This window comes from Salmo trutta, chromosome 2 (assembly GCF_901001165.1).
Source record: "Salmo trutta chromosome 2, fSalTru1.1, whole genome shotgun sequence".
NCBI classification, from domain to species: Eukaryota; Metazoa; Chordata; class Actinopteri; order Salmoniformes; family Salmonidae; genus Salmo; species Salmo trutta.
The window spans coordinates 37,474,825-37,493,987 of record NC_042958.1 but is presented as its reverse complement, the minus strand read 5'-3'; the positions used below and the strand labels follow the sequence as shown (position 1 = coordinate 37,493,987).

The 19,163-nt window shown below is 43.7% G+C and overlaps 1 protein-coding gene across 6 annotated transcripts in view; it reads right to left on the bottom strand.

Moving 5' to 3' along the window:
- LOC115154822 (anion exchange protein 2) overlaps positions 1-19,163 on the bottom strand; it is a 116,361-nt gene continuing 97,198 nt past the window's right edge. For all 6 annotated transcript variants that reach the window (XM_029701467.1, XM_029701456.1, XM_029701476.1 and 3 more), the window contains 16 exons: positions 17,860-18,040; positions 15,562-15,697; positions 14,991-15,192; positions 13,994-14,102; positions 13,492-13,676; positions 12,912-13,125; positions 12,518-12,724; positions 12,068-12,216; positions 10,618-10,812; positions 9,868-10,104; positions 9,426-9,515; positions 9,067-9,233; positions 8,588-8,841; positions 8,122-8,291; positions 6,531-6,704; positions 1-3,653 (listed from right to left, as the gene is read on the bottom strand). In XM_029701467.1, the coding sequence (XP_029557327.1) occupies positions 3,573-3,653; positions 6,531-6,704; positions 8,122-8,291; positions 8,588-8,841; positions 9,067-9,233; positions 9,426-9,515; positions 9,868-10,104; positions 10,618-10,812; positions 12,068-12,216; positions 12,518-12,724; positions 12,912-13,125; positions 13,492-13,676; positions 13,994-14,102; positions 14,991-15,192; positions 15,562-15,697; positions 17,860-18,040 (2,751 nt within the window). In that variant the 3' untranslated portion in view covers positions 1-3,572. The remainder of the gene's footprint in view (positions 3,654-6,530; positions 6,705-8,121; positions 8,292-8,587; positions 8,842-9,066; positions 9,234-9,425; positions 9,516-9,867; positions 10,105-10,617; positions 10,813-12,067; positions 12,217-12,517; positions 12,725-12,911; positions 13,126-13,491; positions 13,677-13,993; positions 14,103-14,990; positions 15,193-15,561; positions 15,698-17,859; positions 18,041-19,163) is intronic.

The window sequence follows — 19,163 nt, the reverse complement described above, 5'->3', positions numbered from 1 at the left end:
TGCTTTGTGTTTCTTTTAAAATGGAACTGCATTATAGCAATGTTTCCGTGGGCACTGACAATCATGTACAGAACATATTCCCTCCATCCATAACGCTTTCCATAAAAATAAAAATAAACGAATTTTGCACACCACCATTTTGTCCATGGTCATGAATTACGGCAACATCTTTTAAAACATCTACACAACACCCTTCAAACACTCAAGACAACACATAATGCCACATTGCAATACATGTGAGGGATCAGGACCTGTATTCATGAAGAGTGAGTAGGAGTGCTAGGATCAGATCCCCTCTGTTCATATCATCTTATTCAGTAGGATCTAAAATGGAAATCTGATCCCATCATCACTCCTACTCTGAAACGTGTTGTGAATGCAGGCCTTGATCCATGGGCATTCGAAAAGTGAAAACGAATTGAACTTGAGTGACATACTGGAAAAATATATGACGGCTATGACAGATTCAGGTGATAAATGTCACAATCACATATCGTATACATTCACGTGCAGCTGTAGATCAATTCAGGCACAAATATAGGACTTCGATTGCGTTTACACCGGCAGCCGGATTCTGATATTTTGACCAATCAGATCAGCTCTTTTGCCAATAATTGAACAAAAGATCAGTTGGGCTCCCTGTAGCCATAGACCATGGGAATATGGAGCCGAGTATAGCTTAGTTGAGGTGCACAGAAAGATACATTTTTGAACTTTTACTGTTGAAAGGCAATATCCCAAGTATAAATACAGTAAAGTACACACACTAAAGGATAAAAAAAATTTTTTTTCAAGGAGTAGGGTATTCAAGGAGTTGTTCTGAAGGGGATTAGTGATGTCTTCGGCCTCTCCCTTGCTTGAGAAACAGTAAAGCAATAAAGAACAAAAGACAGACATGAGGTCCAGTCTTCACAATCAATGACTGCATTTCAGGTAAAAAAAAGTATATTCATAGGTCTAACTTCAGACATCCGTATATATTAAAAACAACATCTTTAAAAAGGCTTCAAGCCATTCCCCTGGCATCAATCTTAGTAAACCCAGAACTTAAGTCTTGCGTAATTGGTCAGATGTTCAATTAAGATCTGGGTCCATAAGTGTTAAGAGAAGAGATAGAACGAGGATCAGAACCGAAAACAAAAGAACTCTACCCTTTCTCTTTGCAAATTACAGACAAGTAAATGAGCCAAATGTCCCTGCTCCATCCGAAATTAGAAAGATGCTAACACCTGCAAAATCAGGATTTGTCCAAATAACCAGTGACAAAAAACCCAAGCACTGGAACTAATGCTGCTGATCTCACACATCCAGTTGTATCATGACAGATCTACAGTAGGATTTCTGTTTACGTAGTCTGTCCACAAGAGATTAACCTGGCATGGGCGAAACTAAGGACATTGCCTACACAGACTGAACAGAAATTTCATCAACAGTATCATTTAGGAATTTTAGACAACGCATTTGATTCTATATAAAAACTTTGGATAATAATGACACATTTTGATAATAATCACTAATACTACTTGGGGAAAAAAAATTAAATGACCTTAGATGTATGACAAAAATGGAATGTTGTGAGAGAATGGCCTTGACCTGCTGAACCACTTTGTCCACCTCGGAAACATCATAAACCTGGTGGCAAGGAACAGGTGAGTTAACGCCCACATTTGATAGTTCTGACCACACTTGAAATGTTTTAAATGGCCGAGATTTGGCAAGAAATAAAACCACTCACACACAGGAAAATACAAATAGATTAGTGCTCCCCCCCAAAACACTGACTAGCTTTATGCTGGTAGGTAGACCAGTTTAACAAACACAGTGAGAATGCAAAAGGTCCCCCCAGGACATATACTGTCTCTTCTATTGATGTCCTCATTGTGAACCCCACAGATGCATGTCGATAACCTTCAGAAAGGGATTCAGCAGGATATACTTTAGATGACCAAATATGAGAAACCAAACAGCTCCTTATTAAAACAATACAAGACGTTTACTGTACTTGGCGAAAGTAGCACTATGTTTAGTGTATATACACAGTACTTCAGACATGTCTTGAGATTGTGTAGCACTTGAGAGATGTCATCCCATTTCAGTTTTTATGGAGAAAATGCTAACGAAAAAGAAACGGTTGGGGAGTTATTTCACGTTCAGTACAGTACTTTAAAATCATTTGGTACTACAATGTGTGCTTTGGTTACATTTTGTCTCCCTCAGCTGGTAAACTTTAGCCACCACAATGGCAGCATAAACACTAGAGGGGGATGATGACTGGATGAAAGCAAATAATCTACACAATAACATAGACACGCGCATTTCATCACGACTTCACAAGACTGCTGTGATTGCTGAGCAGTGTTGTAATGACTATTGGTAAAACCACTGGACTACCACTACCTTAATATCAGTCTGAGGTTGGAGCAGTTTGTGTCCCCTTTGCAATCGTTTGGAAACATAAAATCACACTCCTTCCTTTTTAGCTAATGGAATTGGTCAGGAGAGAAAAATCTAAGGCATCTTAAATTAAAAAAAAATAAAATACACAGCATAGTGTTTGATAGACACTAAGTAAAATATAAAACATTCAATAATATACCCAAAAATATATTTTTTTTAAATGTCCAGATTTGGTGCCTTAAAAAGTGCAGAGGGCTTAGAGGTGCTCTTGAAGGAACAGCTGCTAAAAACAAAAGTAACATAATTAGGTTTCTCTGTACAGCCATCATGTCCTTCATAAGGCACTTAGTGAGCTAAAAGAGCTAAACATAAAAAGTGAAAGCACAATATGTTAAATATATTGACTCAAGGAATGTATCCCATATATAATCCTCCACACATTCAATGTGAATCAGCACAACCTTTCAGGGTTGAAAAATGAATAATTGTGTACTAAACTACCTACCATATACGGTCACTGGAATAAACCTTGAAAATACACATCTATAAACACACAACTGAATTTGAACCCCCCCCCCCACAAAAAAGGCAAATATGTTGAAATATTTTAACATGGATGATGATGATGAACGAAATAAATATGCTGAACCGATTGGACCTTTCAGTCTGTATTCATACCGAATGCCACAAAGTGCTCTCTGAAGGGTTATGACCCCTAACCCCTGACCCCTTCAGAGGACAGGAAGTTCCCCCGTATGTGTCCCCATTTCCAGCTGTGTGTCATCATGAGAACGCCTGTATGTTGTCATGAGAGCGTTGAATCTACTCATGACACCCAATTGAACTCTGTCCCAGTGAATGAGATTGACAGGGGTTATGAGTGGTCTTAAACCCCTCCATGACAGAGCTGGGTCTCAGAAGACCAAAGCCTGCATGCGACATCTTTACCCTTTGGTCAGGTGTGGTTAAAGCAATAAAGCAATGGAAACCAACAGTGCTCAATGATGGTCAGAGGGTCTGTCAATTATATATATATTATATATATATATATATATATAGGGTCTTTGCTGGTGGATCCTTTGGGCAGGCATCTCATTGGCTGGTTGATTGATTGGCAGAATGGTGTGGACACTGAGGGAAGAATACAGTGGCTGGTAGGTATATTATGGCGTGGGTCACACAGGCATGTGCATCTCTGAGTATTCATCATGGACCTCTCTCTCGTCAAAGATGGGCTCTGCGTCATCAGCATCCAGCTATGAGAGAGGAGAGCAGACTGTTAGAGCAAGGCAGTAGCTGTACCGTTAACCCTACCTCTGAAGAGTACCTTAAATAACACTCACGACGCCGCCCCCTCCCACCAGAAATAGCACTTATCCTACTGGCACGGACTTTGGTGATAAATACTTTGCTGTGGGAAAATGTACTTGATAGGATTGTGATATGTTGTCATCTCACCTAGCTATCTTAAGATGAATGCACTAACAGTAAATTGCTCTGTATAAGAGCGTCCGCTAAATGACTCAAATGTAACTATGATTGATTGTTTGTAATGTGTAATGCATTTTTTACAGGGTACTTTTTCAAAGTACATTATGTCAACCCAGTGCTAAAAACCACTGAAGAAGAACAAGCAGAGCAGACATTCATGAAGGAGAAGTTATTTTTTACAACTAAATCAACATTTTTGATGCAAATGGCATATTATAGACACCTTTTTTGAGAAACATACACCAAACAACGAATCGCTTCCTCACCCTTACTGTGCAGTATATGGGAGCTCTGAAACAAAAACATGAACAAAGGCTTCAAAAACACCCAAATACGTTATTTTAGAAACGGCAAACATCCCGGTATAGTGTTGCAGGTCTTTAGGTGTTGTACACATGAAATTGTGTCATTCCGAACTTTAGTCAGAACTCTCTACTCCATTTTGTTGCGACTTGAACAATACCTGTAGAATGGACGGAGAGGTAACTGCTAAAATAAAGGAAACACTTGAGTAAATGGGGGATACAAAATATACTGCTCAAAAAAATAAAGGGAACACTTAAACAACACAATGTAACTCCAAGTCAATCACACTTCTGTGAAATCAAACTGTCCACTTAGGAAGCAACACTGATTGACAATAAATTTCACATGCTGTTGTGCAAATGGAATAGACAACAGGTGGAAATTATAGGCAATTAGCAAGACACCCCCAATAAAGGAGTGGTTCTGCAGGTGGTAACCACAGACCACTTCTCAGTTCCTATGCTTCCTGGCTGATGTTTTGGTCACTTTTGAATGCTGGAGGTGCTTTCACACTAGTGGAAGCATGAGACGTAGTCTACAACACACACAAGTGGCTCAGGTAGTGCAGCTCATCCAGGATGGCACATCAATGCGAGCTGTGGCAAGAAGGAGACAGGCCAGTACATCAGGAGATGTGGAGGAGGCCGTAGGAGGGCAACAACCCAGCAGCAGGACCGCTACCTCCGCCTTTGTGCAAGGAGGAGCAGGAGGAGCACTGCCAGAGCCCTGCAAAATGACCTCCAGCAGGCCACAAATGTGAATGTGTCTGCTCAAACGGTCAGAAACAGACTCCATGAGGGTGGTATGAGGGCCCGATGTCCACAGGTGGGGGTTGTGCTTACAGCCCAACACCGTGCAGGACGTTTGGCATTTGCCAGAGAACACCAAGATTGGCAAATTCGCCACTGGCGCCCTGTGCTCTTCACAGATGAAAGCAGGTTCACACTGAGCACGTGACAGACATGACAGTCTGGAGACGCCGTGGAGAACGTTCTGCTGCCTGCAACATCCTCCAGCATGACCGGTTTGGCGGTGGGTCAGTCATGGTGTGGGTGTGGGGTGGCATTTCTTTGGGGGGCCGCACAGCCCTCCATGTGCTCGCCAGAGGTAGCCTGACTGCCATTAGGTACCGAGATGAGATCCTCAGACCCCTTGTGAGACCATATGCGGTTGGCCCTGGTGCGGTTGGCCCTGGGTTCCTCCTAATGCAAGACAATGCTAGACCTCATGTGGCTGGAGTGTGTCAGCAGTTCCTGCAAGAGGAAGGCATTGATGCTATGGACTGGCCCACCCATTCCCCAGACCTGAATCCAATTGAGCACATCTGGGACATCATGTCTCGCTCCATCCACCAACGCCACGTTGCACCAGACTGTCCAGGAGTTGGCGGATGCTTTAGTCCAGGTCTGGGAGGAGATCCCTCAGGAAACCATCCGCCACCTCATCAGGAGCATGCCCAGGCGTTGTAGGGAGGTCATACAGGCACGTGGAGGCCACACACACTACTGAGCCTCATTTTGACTTGTTTTAAGGACATTACATCAAAGTTGGATCAGCCTGTAGTGTGGTTTTCCACTTTAATTTTGAGTGTGACTCATTCAACTATGTAAAGAAAAACGTATTTAATAAGATTATTTCAGTCATTCAGATCTAGGATGTGTTATTTTAGTGTTCCCTTTATTTTTTTGAGCAGTGTATATTAAAAGCATGTGCTTCCACACAGGAAGTTCCAGACACTTGTAGAATCTATGCCAAAGCGCATTGAACTTGTTCTGGCAGCTCGTGGCGGCCCAACGCCCTACTAAGACACTACTATGTTGGTGTTCCCTTGATTTTGGCAGTTACCTGTAGCAGCAGGCTACGCGGAGAACCGAACAGCTGGATAAGGGAAACGTCTCAAGTCGCACAAAAGGGAATATAACGTTGCGGATAAAGTTAGGAATGACATGTGCACATCTAAAAGAACTGCATCACTATACTGACAGCTTTGCCGTTTCTAAAAGGACGTATTTGGGTGTTTTTGGAACCTTTGTTCATGTTTTTTCAGGAACCCCATAGCTGTTTGGTGAAATCAGAAAAAAGGTGTCTGGACCCTTCTATAACATGCCATTTACATCAAAATAGAGATTTCGTTGTAAAAAAACAACTTCTCCTTTAAGAATAAACTCCATAAGTATTACAACTAATGTGCCATAAGGACCTCTCCTGAAACATCCTCGGAGTAGAGAAAGGGGATACATCTCAAATGGCACCGTATTCCCTGCACTACTTTTGACCAGGGCTCATAGGGTGAATCCTAGTGAAAGGCCCTAAAGCTAGTGTATGGGCCAACTTACACACTGCATCTCGCGGGCGGTGAAGATGCGCGACAACAGGAACATCTTGACGGGGACAGTGAGGATGAGGACGAAAGGGAAAGCCAGAGAGGCCACGGTTGACATGACGGCCCACAGCGCCGCCAGACACACCAGCTGGATCACCGTGTACAGGTGCATCCGCAGCGTTTTCACCTGGGGGACACAGTTACTATCAGTTAATAAAGTGGATTACCGTAACACACACGAAAGGGGACAATGAAAATCATGAGTATGTAATACGGTATAGCACATATACTGAGTGTACAAAACAGTTGGAACACCTTCCTAATATTGAGTTGCACCCCCTTTTGCCCTCAGAACAGCCTCAATTCGTTGGGGCTTAGACTCTACAAGGTATCGAAAGCATTCCGAAGGGATGCTGGCCCATGTTGACTCCGATGCTTCCCACAGTTGAGTAAAGTTGGCTGGATGTCCTTTGGATGGTGGACCATTCTTGATAAACACGGGAAACTGTTAAGTGTGAAAAACCCAGTAGCGTTGCAGTTCTTGACACACTCAAACCGGTGCGCCTGGCACCTACTACCATACCCCGTTCAAAGGCATTTAAATACTTGTCTTGCCCATTCACCCTCAATCCATGTCTCAATTGTCTCAAGGCTTAAAAATCTTTCTTTAACCCGTCTCCTCCCCTCATAGCTTTCACCTGGTCAGTCTATGTCATAGAAAGAGCAGGTGTTCCCAATGTTTGTATGTATACAAACTCTGGTATGCACTTGAGGGAAATAGCCTCTATGGGTTTATATAGTGCAGGGATGGGCAACTGGTGATGGCCCCCCTTTTGTAGGCCCATGGATCAATTTCCCCAAAAATGTATAATAATAATCTTACGTCAGTCACTTACAGTCAGTCATTTAGCCCATATCAGCAATTTTTTATTGGTAAGTTAGCCTAGCCAGCTTTCTAAACTTGTAGTAATCATGGTTTATTTACCAAATCGGGCATTTGCTCAGTGGCCCTAACCGCCAGGGGGGGCCCCATTGATTTTGTAATTTACTCTCACTCAGATATCGTATTAACATGGCTTAAATCAGGGCAAAATGTGTAGAATTGCAGGAAATAAGCTTAAAAATGTCAAATATCTCTCCACCCTATGGCAAAATGTGTAGAATTGCATGAAATGAACTCTGAAAAGTAATCCCCCCCCCCCTCTGCTGTTAAGGGGGGTAGCTAAAAATGTTTGTTTGCAAGGTGGTGGGCCCCCCAAAAACATTTCGGCCAGGGCTTGCTCTGATTGCATGTCTGGGTATGCAGACCCACAAGCCACTGCGTCTCATGATAAATTCAGATTTTTTTGTGGCCCCCACCCCCATCAAAGTTGCTCATCCCTGATATAGTGGATTATATAGGAAAGGCTCTATTTGATAGCCTTGTCCCATATCTGTTTGTGCTGTTTTGACAACTCCTACTGTAATTTTTGACCATAGGAGTTTTCATTAGAGCACAAACTGATCTGGGACCAAGCTAGCTATTCGACGGATTAGGACCAAAAAGGTTTAGGGAACCAGAGCCACTGCTCTGTTTACTCTCTGTGACTCTGAGCTGTGGTCACCTTGCGGACGTAGGTGTGGTCAGGGTGGTACTTGGGGGGCATCAGCAGTAACATTAGGCGCTCGGTGAACTGGATTCCATTGAGTGACATCACGCCCATGTAGAGGAAGATGCCAAACAGCACAGCGATGGGGATCTGACGCAGCAGGTCTCCGATCACAATGGAAAGGCCTGGAAGACGAGGGAGGAAGAGTTAAGAGATATTACTGCAAACATGACTGCGTCTCAATACTCTATCTACTAGTTTCCTCTTCTAGTAGTCTGACGTGAAATAACTACACAGGTGAAAGCAAAGTCCCCGTAAGCAAAGTCAGATATTTCGCTTATATGTTTTGTTTTTATCCTGCGTCTTCAGATCACTGCAGAAGAAGGGAAGGAGTCAAGTGGAGGAAGCTACGTTAAACTTTTGAGAAGCACCAAACATCTTCCAGTCTAGTTTATTCGACATCTATCCAATAGACACTCACCTACTAAGATGGCCACCAGCAACCCTGTAACCCGCTGCTCCTTGACCTCCTGGATGCGGGGCTTGTCGCCAGGGGCGACCGCCTTACTCATGACGGTGAGGGCGTTGGCGTGCGTTACGGAGCGCACAGTGGCGGCTGCCATCCAGGGCAGGCCGAACAGGGCAGAGGTGCCGCCCAGCACTACGATCACCAGCAGGTCCAGGTGGAAGCCAGAACCCTTCACCAGCATCCGCTCCTTTTTACTCACTATCAGACTGAGTCAGGGAGGAAGAGGGGTAGTAAGAGAGGAATGGAAGAAAGAAAGGCAGATGAGAAGTTGAGAATGAGTAAATCAACTTGCCAGGATAAAAACATACCATCATATGATGATTTCCTGCAGTTTGTATACTATCCATTCACACGATTCATTTTGCTACTAAGGGGGAGCTCATGATGGAACACAGGGGTGCTGGGTAATGTAGTGTGATAGTGTGTCTCACGTGGTGATCTGTGTCTCCATGAAGATGAGGATGAAGACCAGCAGGGCGGGCAGCACACTGCCAAACATCATCCAGATGGGGAACGGGGTGTACATGCCTAGGGGGTTGATCACCCAGCCACGCTTCTCAGGACTGGTCACAGAGAAGCCACTGGGCACGCTCAGTTTCTACACAAGGTCAGGGATAAGGAAAGTGATGCGTTTTAGAGGGTGATGACATAACATGCACTATTATGTCTTCAAAGTAACTAGTTGTATATCATTTCTCAGTAAGACAGTAGTTAAGCTTATTAATCTAGACAATACAATGAACAAACTAATAAAGGGCTTTGGAATTATTTTCATTGCAGTACTACTCACCTGTGTGTAAGTGTCACGTATACTGTAGTCCACTAGAACCATGATGAGGATGGCTATGGGGACCCCGAAATCTCCAATAATCCTACGGAGCTGAACAACACAAAATAGTTAGGTGTAGGCAATGCATAACACACAGCCTATGATGGGACACTGGGGAGTGAAGATCTGTGATTCTAAAGGGATACTTCGGGATTTTAGAAATGAGGCTAGTTACATTGGTTCGCGAAACTACCTCTAAAATTCCTTCATACTGGACACAGACATAAAAACGTTATCCACGAGCTCTTCTGACTCTGTTGAAGTAGATAAAGGGCCTCATTGCCAAAATCCTGACATATCCCTTTAAATTTCTAATGACTTGAAATACACCCTGATAACCCTATTGTGCTTAGGGTGAGAATGAATGCGCCTCTTCACCTCATAAAGTGTATCAGTGTCCTACCTTGCCAGGGAAGAAGGCACTGTTTTTGAACTTGCGCAGGTAGAATGCAATGAAGAAGGTTCCAGACATGAGTACCAGGGAGAGCAGTGCCGTGTTGGGTTCCCCTAGGACTTTCACCGACACCACCGAAATAGTGCCGTTGCCAAGCAATAGCTCCGCGGTACTGTTCTCCATCGTGGCGTTCTCCGCAGTGCTGTTGTCAAGGTAACAGCGCTGCAGTGGGTGCTCCATGAAAATCTGCCCAGCAACACAGGAAAAAAAGGGTTCACAATAAAGCACCACTTCACACACACACACACACACACACACACACACACACACACACACACACCACTTCAACACAGCTTCAGAGGGATTAAAACTGACATACCTGTAAGGTCCCAGCAAACAGATTAATCCAGACACAAATAATCCCTTGAAAGTCTTGTGTTCGCAGAGGTCTAAAAATAGTAACATTCCTGAAATCATAAGCCCAGATAAAAGTCGGGCTGTCTGTCCCTTTCACTTTGTTCTCGGATCAGGGCCACTCAACCACAAAAGATTTTCTTAAGAGTGTACCCGTTAGGAAAACATACTCATTTTGACCCCATGTTTTGAGAACAGTCCAATCTAAAGTCAGTTCCATTTATTATCAGTAGTCAGATTGGATCCCCTCTCTACAACGTAAAGTGCTTTTAGCACTTACAAGGACACTAAATAGTTTCTATCAATTTCCATACTACAGTTAACTGAGCGTCAAGTGTACAGTACCTTGCCTATCTTGGAGAAGGTCTCGAAGATGAAGATGAGCGAGATGAGGAAGGAGAAGATCTCCTGGGTGAAGCGTGAGACAAAGCGGACCAGGAAGCTACCTTCCAAGGCCACTGTCGTCACCACGATAACGATGAGCCAGAAGCCGATCCACACCCGACCCGTCAGGTACTCTATCCCATTCCCCTTACAGAACTATGGACACACACAGACAGAGACAGAGACAGAGACAGAGAGAGAGAGAGAGAGAGAGAGAGAGAGAGAGAGAGAGAGAGAGAGAGAGAGAGAGAGAGAGGCAGGTAAGGAAGCAATTAAGACAGAACTGAGTATCGAGTTCTGACACTGATGGAAGAGTGACATGTGGCCACACATACAGGTCAACATCAACAGCAGGAAAATACAAAAGGGAGTCTTATGTAGGGCTGGGCGGTATACCGTATTTTACTATATACCGGTATTTATGCACGGACCGGTTTGGGTTTTAACTTTACCTTCTATAACGGTATTTAAATGTTTGGTTTGGTAAACGTGATACGCGGTGTGTAACATCCATTTTTATAGTTTACTCCGCTACTTGAGTTAAATCTCTCTCTCTTTCTTCATGCTGCTTTCCACAGACCTCGTCCCACCCCGTCACTCAAGGAGCGAGTTTGTTGTTGCTTGACCACGAGACTTTCGTTCAGTCTGCATGGTCAATGCAGCACATGCAACAATGTTGTTTCCACTTTGATCTAAATATAAATCCACAAGCTTCTATAATTATAATATTAGTTTGTGTTTCTTACGTCTGCAAGTTAAGCTAAATTGTGTTAGCCACTAATGCTAATCAATAGTTAGCTGGCTAGCTAATAAAAGTACTGAGTCAGAGCAAACGTAGCTAGCTAATACAGCCTGATACCGGTGCTGGTGGAGGCAAAATCAGCATGTTGTTTGTGCAACAGTATCTTCTAAATCAAAGAGGAATAGGCGAAGCATGAATATGTTGGCTATATGAATAAAGATTTAATGTAGCCAAAGATTATAGGGTCCCCCTAGGAAACACAGAACATCACTTTGGTTCCTACCCTGTCACAATAACTCGTTCAGGGCATTTTCATTTGTTGTCATGTCAAACAACACTGTATTCAAAGTGCCCACTATTATTTATATTCTAACTACAGAATTATAATAAACATTGATGGAAATGCAGGAATTCTCTTTAGGTTCAAGTTGAATTGAACAGTACAAAACAATCAGAATGGAGAAAGACCCATTGAAATAGTTTAGAATATGTGTTGCCACCCTAGGGTGACGCGCTACTCATAAAGCAAACTTTTATTAACCAAAAACATAAAAATTCATATCGTCAAAAATTGAAAAATACCATATGATATTTTGGCCATATCGCCCAACCCTACTCTTATGCGGTAGTCAATAATGTAATCTCACATCTCAGTTTGAGGTAATTTACCGAGTAGAAGGCCTCTTCAAAGACGAGCAGTGGTCCGGAGAAGCCCACCACCAGGAGCGGCTGGGCCCCCAGGAGGCAGAAGAGAACACCCTGCACCGCTGTGGCCACGATCAGCTCAGACACACCGATCAGACCCTCAGTCTTCTCACCTACCACAAGGCACACAGTCAAGAACCTGCACAGGCAACATTCAGAGAATGACCTAAGAATGTTTTTTAAAAAGCTACGAATTACATTCTCAGTACATATTCAATATAGCTCCAATGCCTACTTTAAATACATGCTAAGTGTCTGGTTGTGTGTTGATAGGGGTAGATGGGTAGTTGTGGTTATTTTTGCCTCTTGTTCATTGTTCCCCATTCTTTACGTCACTTTATTAACTTACACAGGGACATTTCTGTAAATGTACCAGAATTTGCTAGCTGGCTGCATTTAACCACTGGGACTCACCCAGGAGGCCTCCGAAGGTTATGGCGGGGGAGAGGGCAGCGAAGTAGATGAAGATGACGGCCGCAGCGCACTGGGCGTTCAGCGCGTCCTTGAAGTCACTCACGTACTTCGGGTAGCGGCGCTTCACGTCTCGGATTAAGCCTCCGAAGGGGCGTCCAGTACGCTGCAGGGGGTCGTCTCCCGGCTTCCCGGGCGAGAGGAGGGCCTCTGGAATACATAGACATAGACCGATTTCAAATACTGGACTAGAAAAGTGACGTTTCTTTGGAATCTTTTTTGCATCAAAAAAAAAAGGAAACTTTTAAAATATCATCTGGCTCCATGTAACGGTCTGAGAAGATAGGAAAGTTGCTAGGACATAATTTCTCTGAACAAAATTGCAGGATTCCCCCACCTTTTTCCTTCTGGCTCTTGGGCTCCTTGGCCAGCAGGGCTCCTTGCTCCTCCCGCTTGCGAAGCATCTCCTTCTGGAAGCGTGCCACGGAGCGTAGCAGCTCCTCACCGCCCATCTCGGAGGGGGGCAGCACGATGCTGCAGTCCAGGAAGCCGTTGATGGCGTTGAGCAGGTCCTGGCGGTCGTCCGCCAGATAGGCCGACTCATGGAAGTGCTGCGGGGGAGAACAGGAAAAACACTTGAGTTATACTCTTTGTCCTACAGTATGTGAGCCTTCATAGCCACTGATCAAGAACCAAACAGGTTCACTCCGTGTGTGGATTTTCTTTTGCGCATTCAGAGTTGTGTGCGAAATAAAATACTACATACTATGGTTAAGACCATAGTAACAATAACATATCGGGACGGTTTCCTAGTCCTGGAATAAAAAGCATTTTCAATGCAGATTCTTATTGAAAGTGCTTTTCACTCCAGGACTGGGCTTAATCTGTGGCCAGGAAACTCAGCCCACAGATGTTCCACTAAACTTCCATCAATTGACCCTTGCTCTACTCTCGCCTCCACAGTACAGCGCACTGACCTTGTCAGACATGAGTGTGGAGATGGAGCGTCCGATTTGGTGATAGTCCATGTTGGTGCTGGGGGGTCCCAGCAGGACGAAGATGAACCTGACTGGCACTGGGACCTCCAGGACAGAGTCTAGCTCCTCCGCCTCCTGCAGCCGCACAAAGGCCATGGTGGGCTGCTCCAGGAAGTCCACACTGCCTGAAGGAGAGGAAGGGGGGACAGAGGGTTACAGGGCATGCTGTTACACTGTACAGAGTGGGAATGCTTGATATTAGACTACTGTTTCAGATGTTATTCGACCCTGGCCGTGACCCCACTCTCCGAGTGTGTATCAGGGAGAGTTGGGATATGCAAAAAAACAAAAAGAACATTTAATAATGTGTGAAATAGGACAAATATAAGTACCTGAAAAAGAAGAAGAGGTGGTGGTGATGGTAGTAGGTTATTTAAAAAAGGTAACAGGAGATGCTTTCTGGTACTTCTGGTGCTTAGATTAGTTAAAAAAGACCACTCACCCACAAGGACAACAGTGGCCTCAGCATTCTCTGGAATCTTCTCCAGCAGCTTGAGCTCATGCTTGGACTTCGACCTGTGTATGCCGATATTTGGAGTAGACTCCTTCTGCTGCAATACCAATCAGGACAGACTTAACCCAGGCCTTGGTAACTCAATGGGACAGACTGCCCCCTCCACAAAAAATTATCCACTGAAGATACTTTTTACATGATAGTTCAATATCCCTGTGTACACAAGTTGCACATACACACACTTACCTACACTCGTTAGCAGTAGAATAATCTGCCTAATACATTCCTCACTACTTATACACAGCACTGTTGAATACTTGTTTCTGATTGGCTAGAAGGGCATTCTAAAATGGACATTAAAACCAAATAACGGGACAGTTGGAAAAGCTAAATCGGGACACCTTGCAAACATGATGAAATATGCACCCAAAGATGCAGACCACACTTGTTACAAAGTTACAGAAAGCTAAACCAACAACCACACAACAACCACACAATGGATACATTGTAAACGCAGGTCCAACGAGGAAAACACTTAGCTAGCTAGTATTGATTTGTTTTTGCAGAAATATTATGGATGTATCCAAATGAATGTCAATAGAAAACAGCTTAAACAAATGCTGTTATTCTGGCTGCAGAGGTTGTGACTCTGTTAGCTGTAGCTAGTTGGGTAGCTAGCAAGCAAGGGACAAGAACGTTGCCAGCGTGTATGGCAACTGAACATATAGAACGAACAACTGGGTTGTGTCCATAAATATCAACCAAACGACTGGGTCCCTTCTCTAGCAACCAAAAGAGTACATTAAAAATGAAAATATCAAGTTATTATTTTCTTTTTTTTACTGGTAAATGTGCGCTTTAGTATTGTTTTTTTTTTGCCAACTGTGGTATACGCGGGATAAATGCCTCAGTTCTGTACATTACCTTGGAAAAATAAATGTCAGCATTTACTCCTTACATATAATCAACACTATACTGTAGCTACCTGCAGGTCGTTCTTGTCCATGTCGATGCGTGTCTCCTGCTCCCCTGTGCTGGCCGAGCCCATGAGGGGGTCTGTGACGGAGGGCTCTGGATGGTGGATGTGGTTGGAGCTGTGTTGCTGGGGCAGCAGGTTGCCCAGGCTGGCCGCCGAGATGTTCCTGGGGAAGGGGTTGTGGCTGTGCTCCTTCTCATCGCTTGGGTGACTGCAGGGCGAGGGAGGTAAAGGCACACAGAGGTTGAGCAGGAGATACATATGTCGCACCTTGCCCTCTCGCACGCCATCAAGCAAGCAGGCGGCGGGACCAGGCAGAGACATAGCAAATTTAACATTGTGTGAATTGACATGCTGAACTAATAATGCTATTTCATCTATGAGATCAAAATGTTAGACGAACTCCAACTAGTTTTTTTTAAACTTCTCCTGTTGAAAAACAATATCCAGAGTTTAAAGTGTCCACACACTTAATTTACACTAGTATTCCGTACTTCCATACTTAGGTTACTAGATACTCAAGATGTATTTTCCACTGAGCTGTCCTGGTTGGTGTTTAGGTGTAGTGATGGTGGTGTACCTGTGTTTGAGCAGCAGGGCTCGGAGCACGTTTGCACGGTCCTCAGCCTTGATCTGGTCTGAGATGATCATCTGCTCTACCACCTGGTGGGCGATGCCAGGCAAGGTCTTCTGGTCCAGGTCCAACAACACCGCCCCTGGTGGCAGAGGGCACACATGACACTGAGGTCACAGCAGGGTGGGCACACACAGACACACTCACAGACGTACACACACGCATGTACACAGTGTTCAAAACATTAAGAACAGCTTCCTATTAAATTGCACCGCCCCCCATTTTACCCTCAGAACATCCTCAACTCATCGGGATATGAACTCTACAAGGTCTTGAAATATTCCACAAGTATGCTGGCCCATGTTGACGCCAATGCTTCCCACAGTTGTGTGAAGTTGGATGGATGTTCTTTGGGTGGTGGACCATTGATACACACACAGGAAACTGTTGAGCATGAAAAACCCAGCAGCGTTGCAGTTCTTGACACAAACCGGTGCACTTAGCACCTACTACCATACCCCGTTCAAAGGCACTTCAATACTTTGTCTCGCCCCCAAAAATACACTGAGTTTACAAAACATTACAGATTGGCCAGGTAAATCCAGGTGAAAGCTATGATCCCTTATTGATGTCACTTGTTAAATCCACTTCAATCAATCAGTGTAGATGAAGGGGAGGAGACAGGTTAAAGAAGGATTTCTAAGCCTTGAGACAATTGAGATATGGATTGTGCATGTGTGCCATTCATAGGTGAATGGGAAAGACAAAATATTTAAGTGCCTTTGAACGGGGTATGGTAGTAGGTTTGAGTGTGTCAAGAACTGCAACGCTGCTGTGTTTTTTACGCTCAACAGTTTCCTGTATTAAGAATAGTCCAGCACCCAAAGGACATCCAGCCATCTTGGCACAGTTGTGGGAAGCATTGGAGTCAACATACATACTAGTACTAGTCAAAAGATTGGACAGACCTACTCATTCAAGGGTTTTTCCTTATTTTACTATGTTTTATATAGTAGAATAATAGTGAAGACATCAAAACTATGAAATAACACGTGGAATCGTGTAGTAACCAAAAAAAGTGTGAAACAAATCAAAATACATTTTATATTTGAGATTCTTCAAAGTAGCCACCCTTTGCCTTGATGACAGCTTTGTACACTCTTGGCATTCTCTCAACCAGCTTCAGGAGGTAGTCACCTGGAATGTATTTCAATTAACAGGTGTGCCTTGTTAAAAGTTAATTGGAATTTATTTCGTTCTTAATGCGTTTGAGCCAATGAGTTGTGTTGTGACAAGGTATAGCCGGCATACAGAAGGTAGCCCTATTTGCTAAAAGACCAAATCCTTATTATGGCAAGAACAGCTCAAATAAGCAAACAGAAACGACAGACCATCATTACTTTAAGACATGAAGGCCAGGCAATGTGGAAAATGTCAAGAACTTTGAAAGTTTCTTCTAGTGCAGTTGCAAAAACCATCGAGCACTAAGATGAAACTGGCTCTCACGAGGACCGCCACAGGAAAGGAAGACCCAGACTTACCTCTGCTGCAGAGGATAAGTTCATTTGAGTTACCAGACTCAGAAATTGCAGCCCAAATAAATGCTTCAGAGTCCAAGTAACAGACATCTCAACATCAACTGCTCAAAGGAGACTGCATGCATCAGGCCTTCATGGTCGAATTGCTGCAAAGAAACCACTACTAAAAGGACACCAATATGTAGAAGAGACTTGCTTGGGCCAAGAAACACGAGCAATGGACATTAGAACGGTGTAAATTTGTCCTTTGGTCTGGAGCCCAAATTTGAGATTTGGTGATAATCTCTGCATGTGTGGTTCCCACCGTGAGCATGGAGGTGGGAGTTGGACCGCAGAGCGAAGGAAAAGCAGCCAACAAGTGCTCAGCATATGTGGGAACTCCTTCAAGACTGTTTGGAAAGCATTCCAGGTGAAGCTGGTTGAGAGAATGCCAAGAGTGTGCAAAGCTGTCAAAGCAAAGTAAAGGGTGGCTGCTTTGAAGAATCTAAAATATTAAATATATTTAGAATTGTTTCACACTTTTGGTTACTACATGATTCCCTATGTGTTATTTCATAGTTTTGATGTCTTCACTAATATTCTACAATATAGAAAATAGTCAAAAATTAAGAAAAACCCTTAATGAGTAGGTGTGTCCAAACTTTTGACTGGTACTGTATATATTTAGGGGTGGCGGCAACAATTCATATAGGGGAAACACTGCACACAGTCCTCTCTCTCTAAACACACACAATCGCTCCCTCTGTCTCTTCTCTCTCTCTCCTACCATGGGAGATGGTCTTGCGGAGCTCCAGCAGGCTGCGGAAGGAGAGCGAGGCCACGTGGGGTTTGCCCCAGCGGTCCGTCTCCTCCTCCACGTCCTCCTCAAACTTGATCCAACGGGCCGTCTCCCGCCACTGCATCTCCTGGTTCTTATCCATGATAAGCTCGTTCAGCTCCACAAACACCTGAAGGGGAGACAGGCTGAATTCAAAGGGATAGTTCACCCAAATAACAAAATGATATTGGTTTCTTCACCCTCATAATCACTCTATGGACAAGATAAGAGAGCAATCCATGCTTTAGTTTTTTTACCTGGCCAGTGGCCACTTTCTCCAATTACTAACTTTTCAATCATGTTTGTCCAAAAACCAATGCAAGTCAATATTCTTGATATTAGCATTTTCAGTGTATGCCCATGGACATCCAGGAGTCTGAATCGTAAATGTTCAAACCAGCATCTCCTTCCAACCAAGTTACCATTGAGCCAATCGGATTAGATTCAGTGAGGATCTGAATAGCTGAACTATCAGGGAAAATTGTTTTCAGTATGCTTAATGTGGCTGCATCTGCTTCGGATTTAATTCTTCTCCAAATGTTGTTTTAGAATTAACGCTAGCTCTTCCAAGGCTCATGCTGTTTCTGTAAAGACAGTCAAAAAGTATTCTAAGAATGGGAAAACGCATCCAGAGAACTAAAGTTGAAGTCGGAAGTTGACATACACCTTAGCCAAATACATTTAAACTCAGTTTTTCACAATTCCTAACATTTAATCCTAGTAAAAATTCCCTGTCTTAGGTCAGTTAGGATCACCACTTTATTTTAAGAATGTGAAATGTCAGAATAATAATTATTTATTTCAGCTTTTATTTCTTTCATCACAATCCCAGTGGGTCAGGCGTTTACATACACTCAATTAGTATTTGGTAGCATTGCCTTTAAATTGTTTAACTTGGGTCAAACGTTTTAGGTAGCCTTTCACAAGCCTCCCACAATAAGTTGGGTGAATTTTGGCCCATTCCTCCTGACAGAGCTGGTGTAACTGAGTCAGGTTTGTAGGCCTCCTTGCTCGCACACACTTTTTCAGTTCTGCCCACAAATTTTCTATAGGATTGAGGTCAGGGCTTTGTGATGGCCACTTGAATACCTTGACTTTGTCCTTAAGCCATTTTGCCACAACTTTGGAAGTATGCTTGGGGTCATTGTCCACTTGGAAGACCCATTTGCAACCAAGCTTTAACTTCCTGACTGATGTGTTGAGATGCTGCTTCAATATATCCACATAATTTTGCTTCCTCATGATGCTATCTA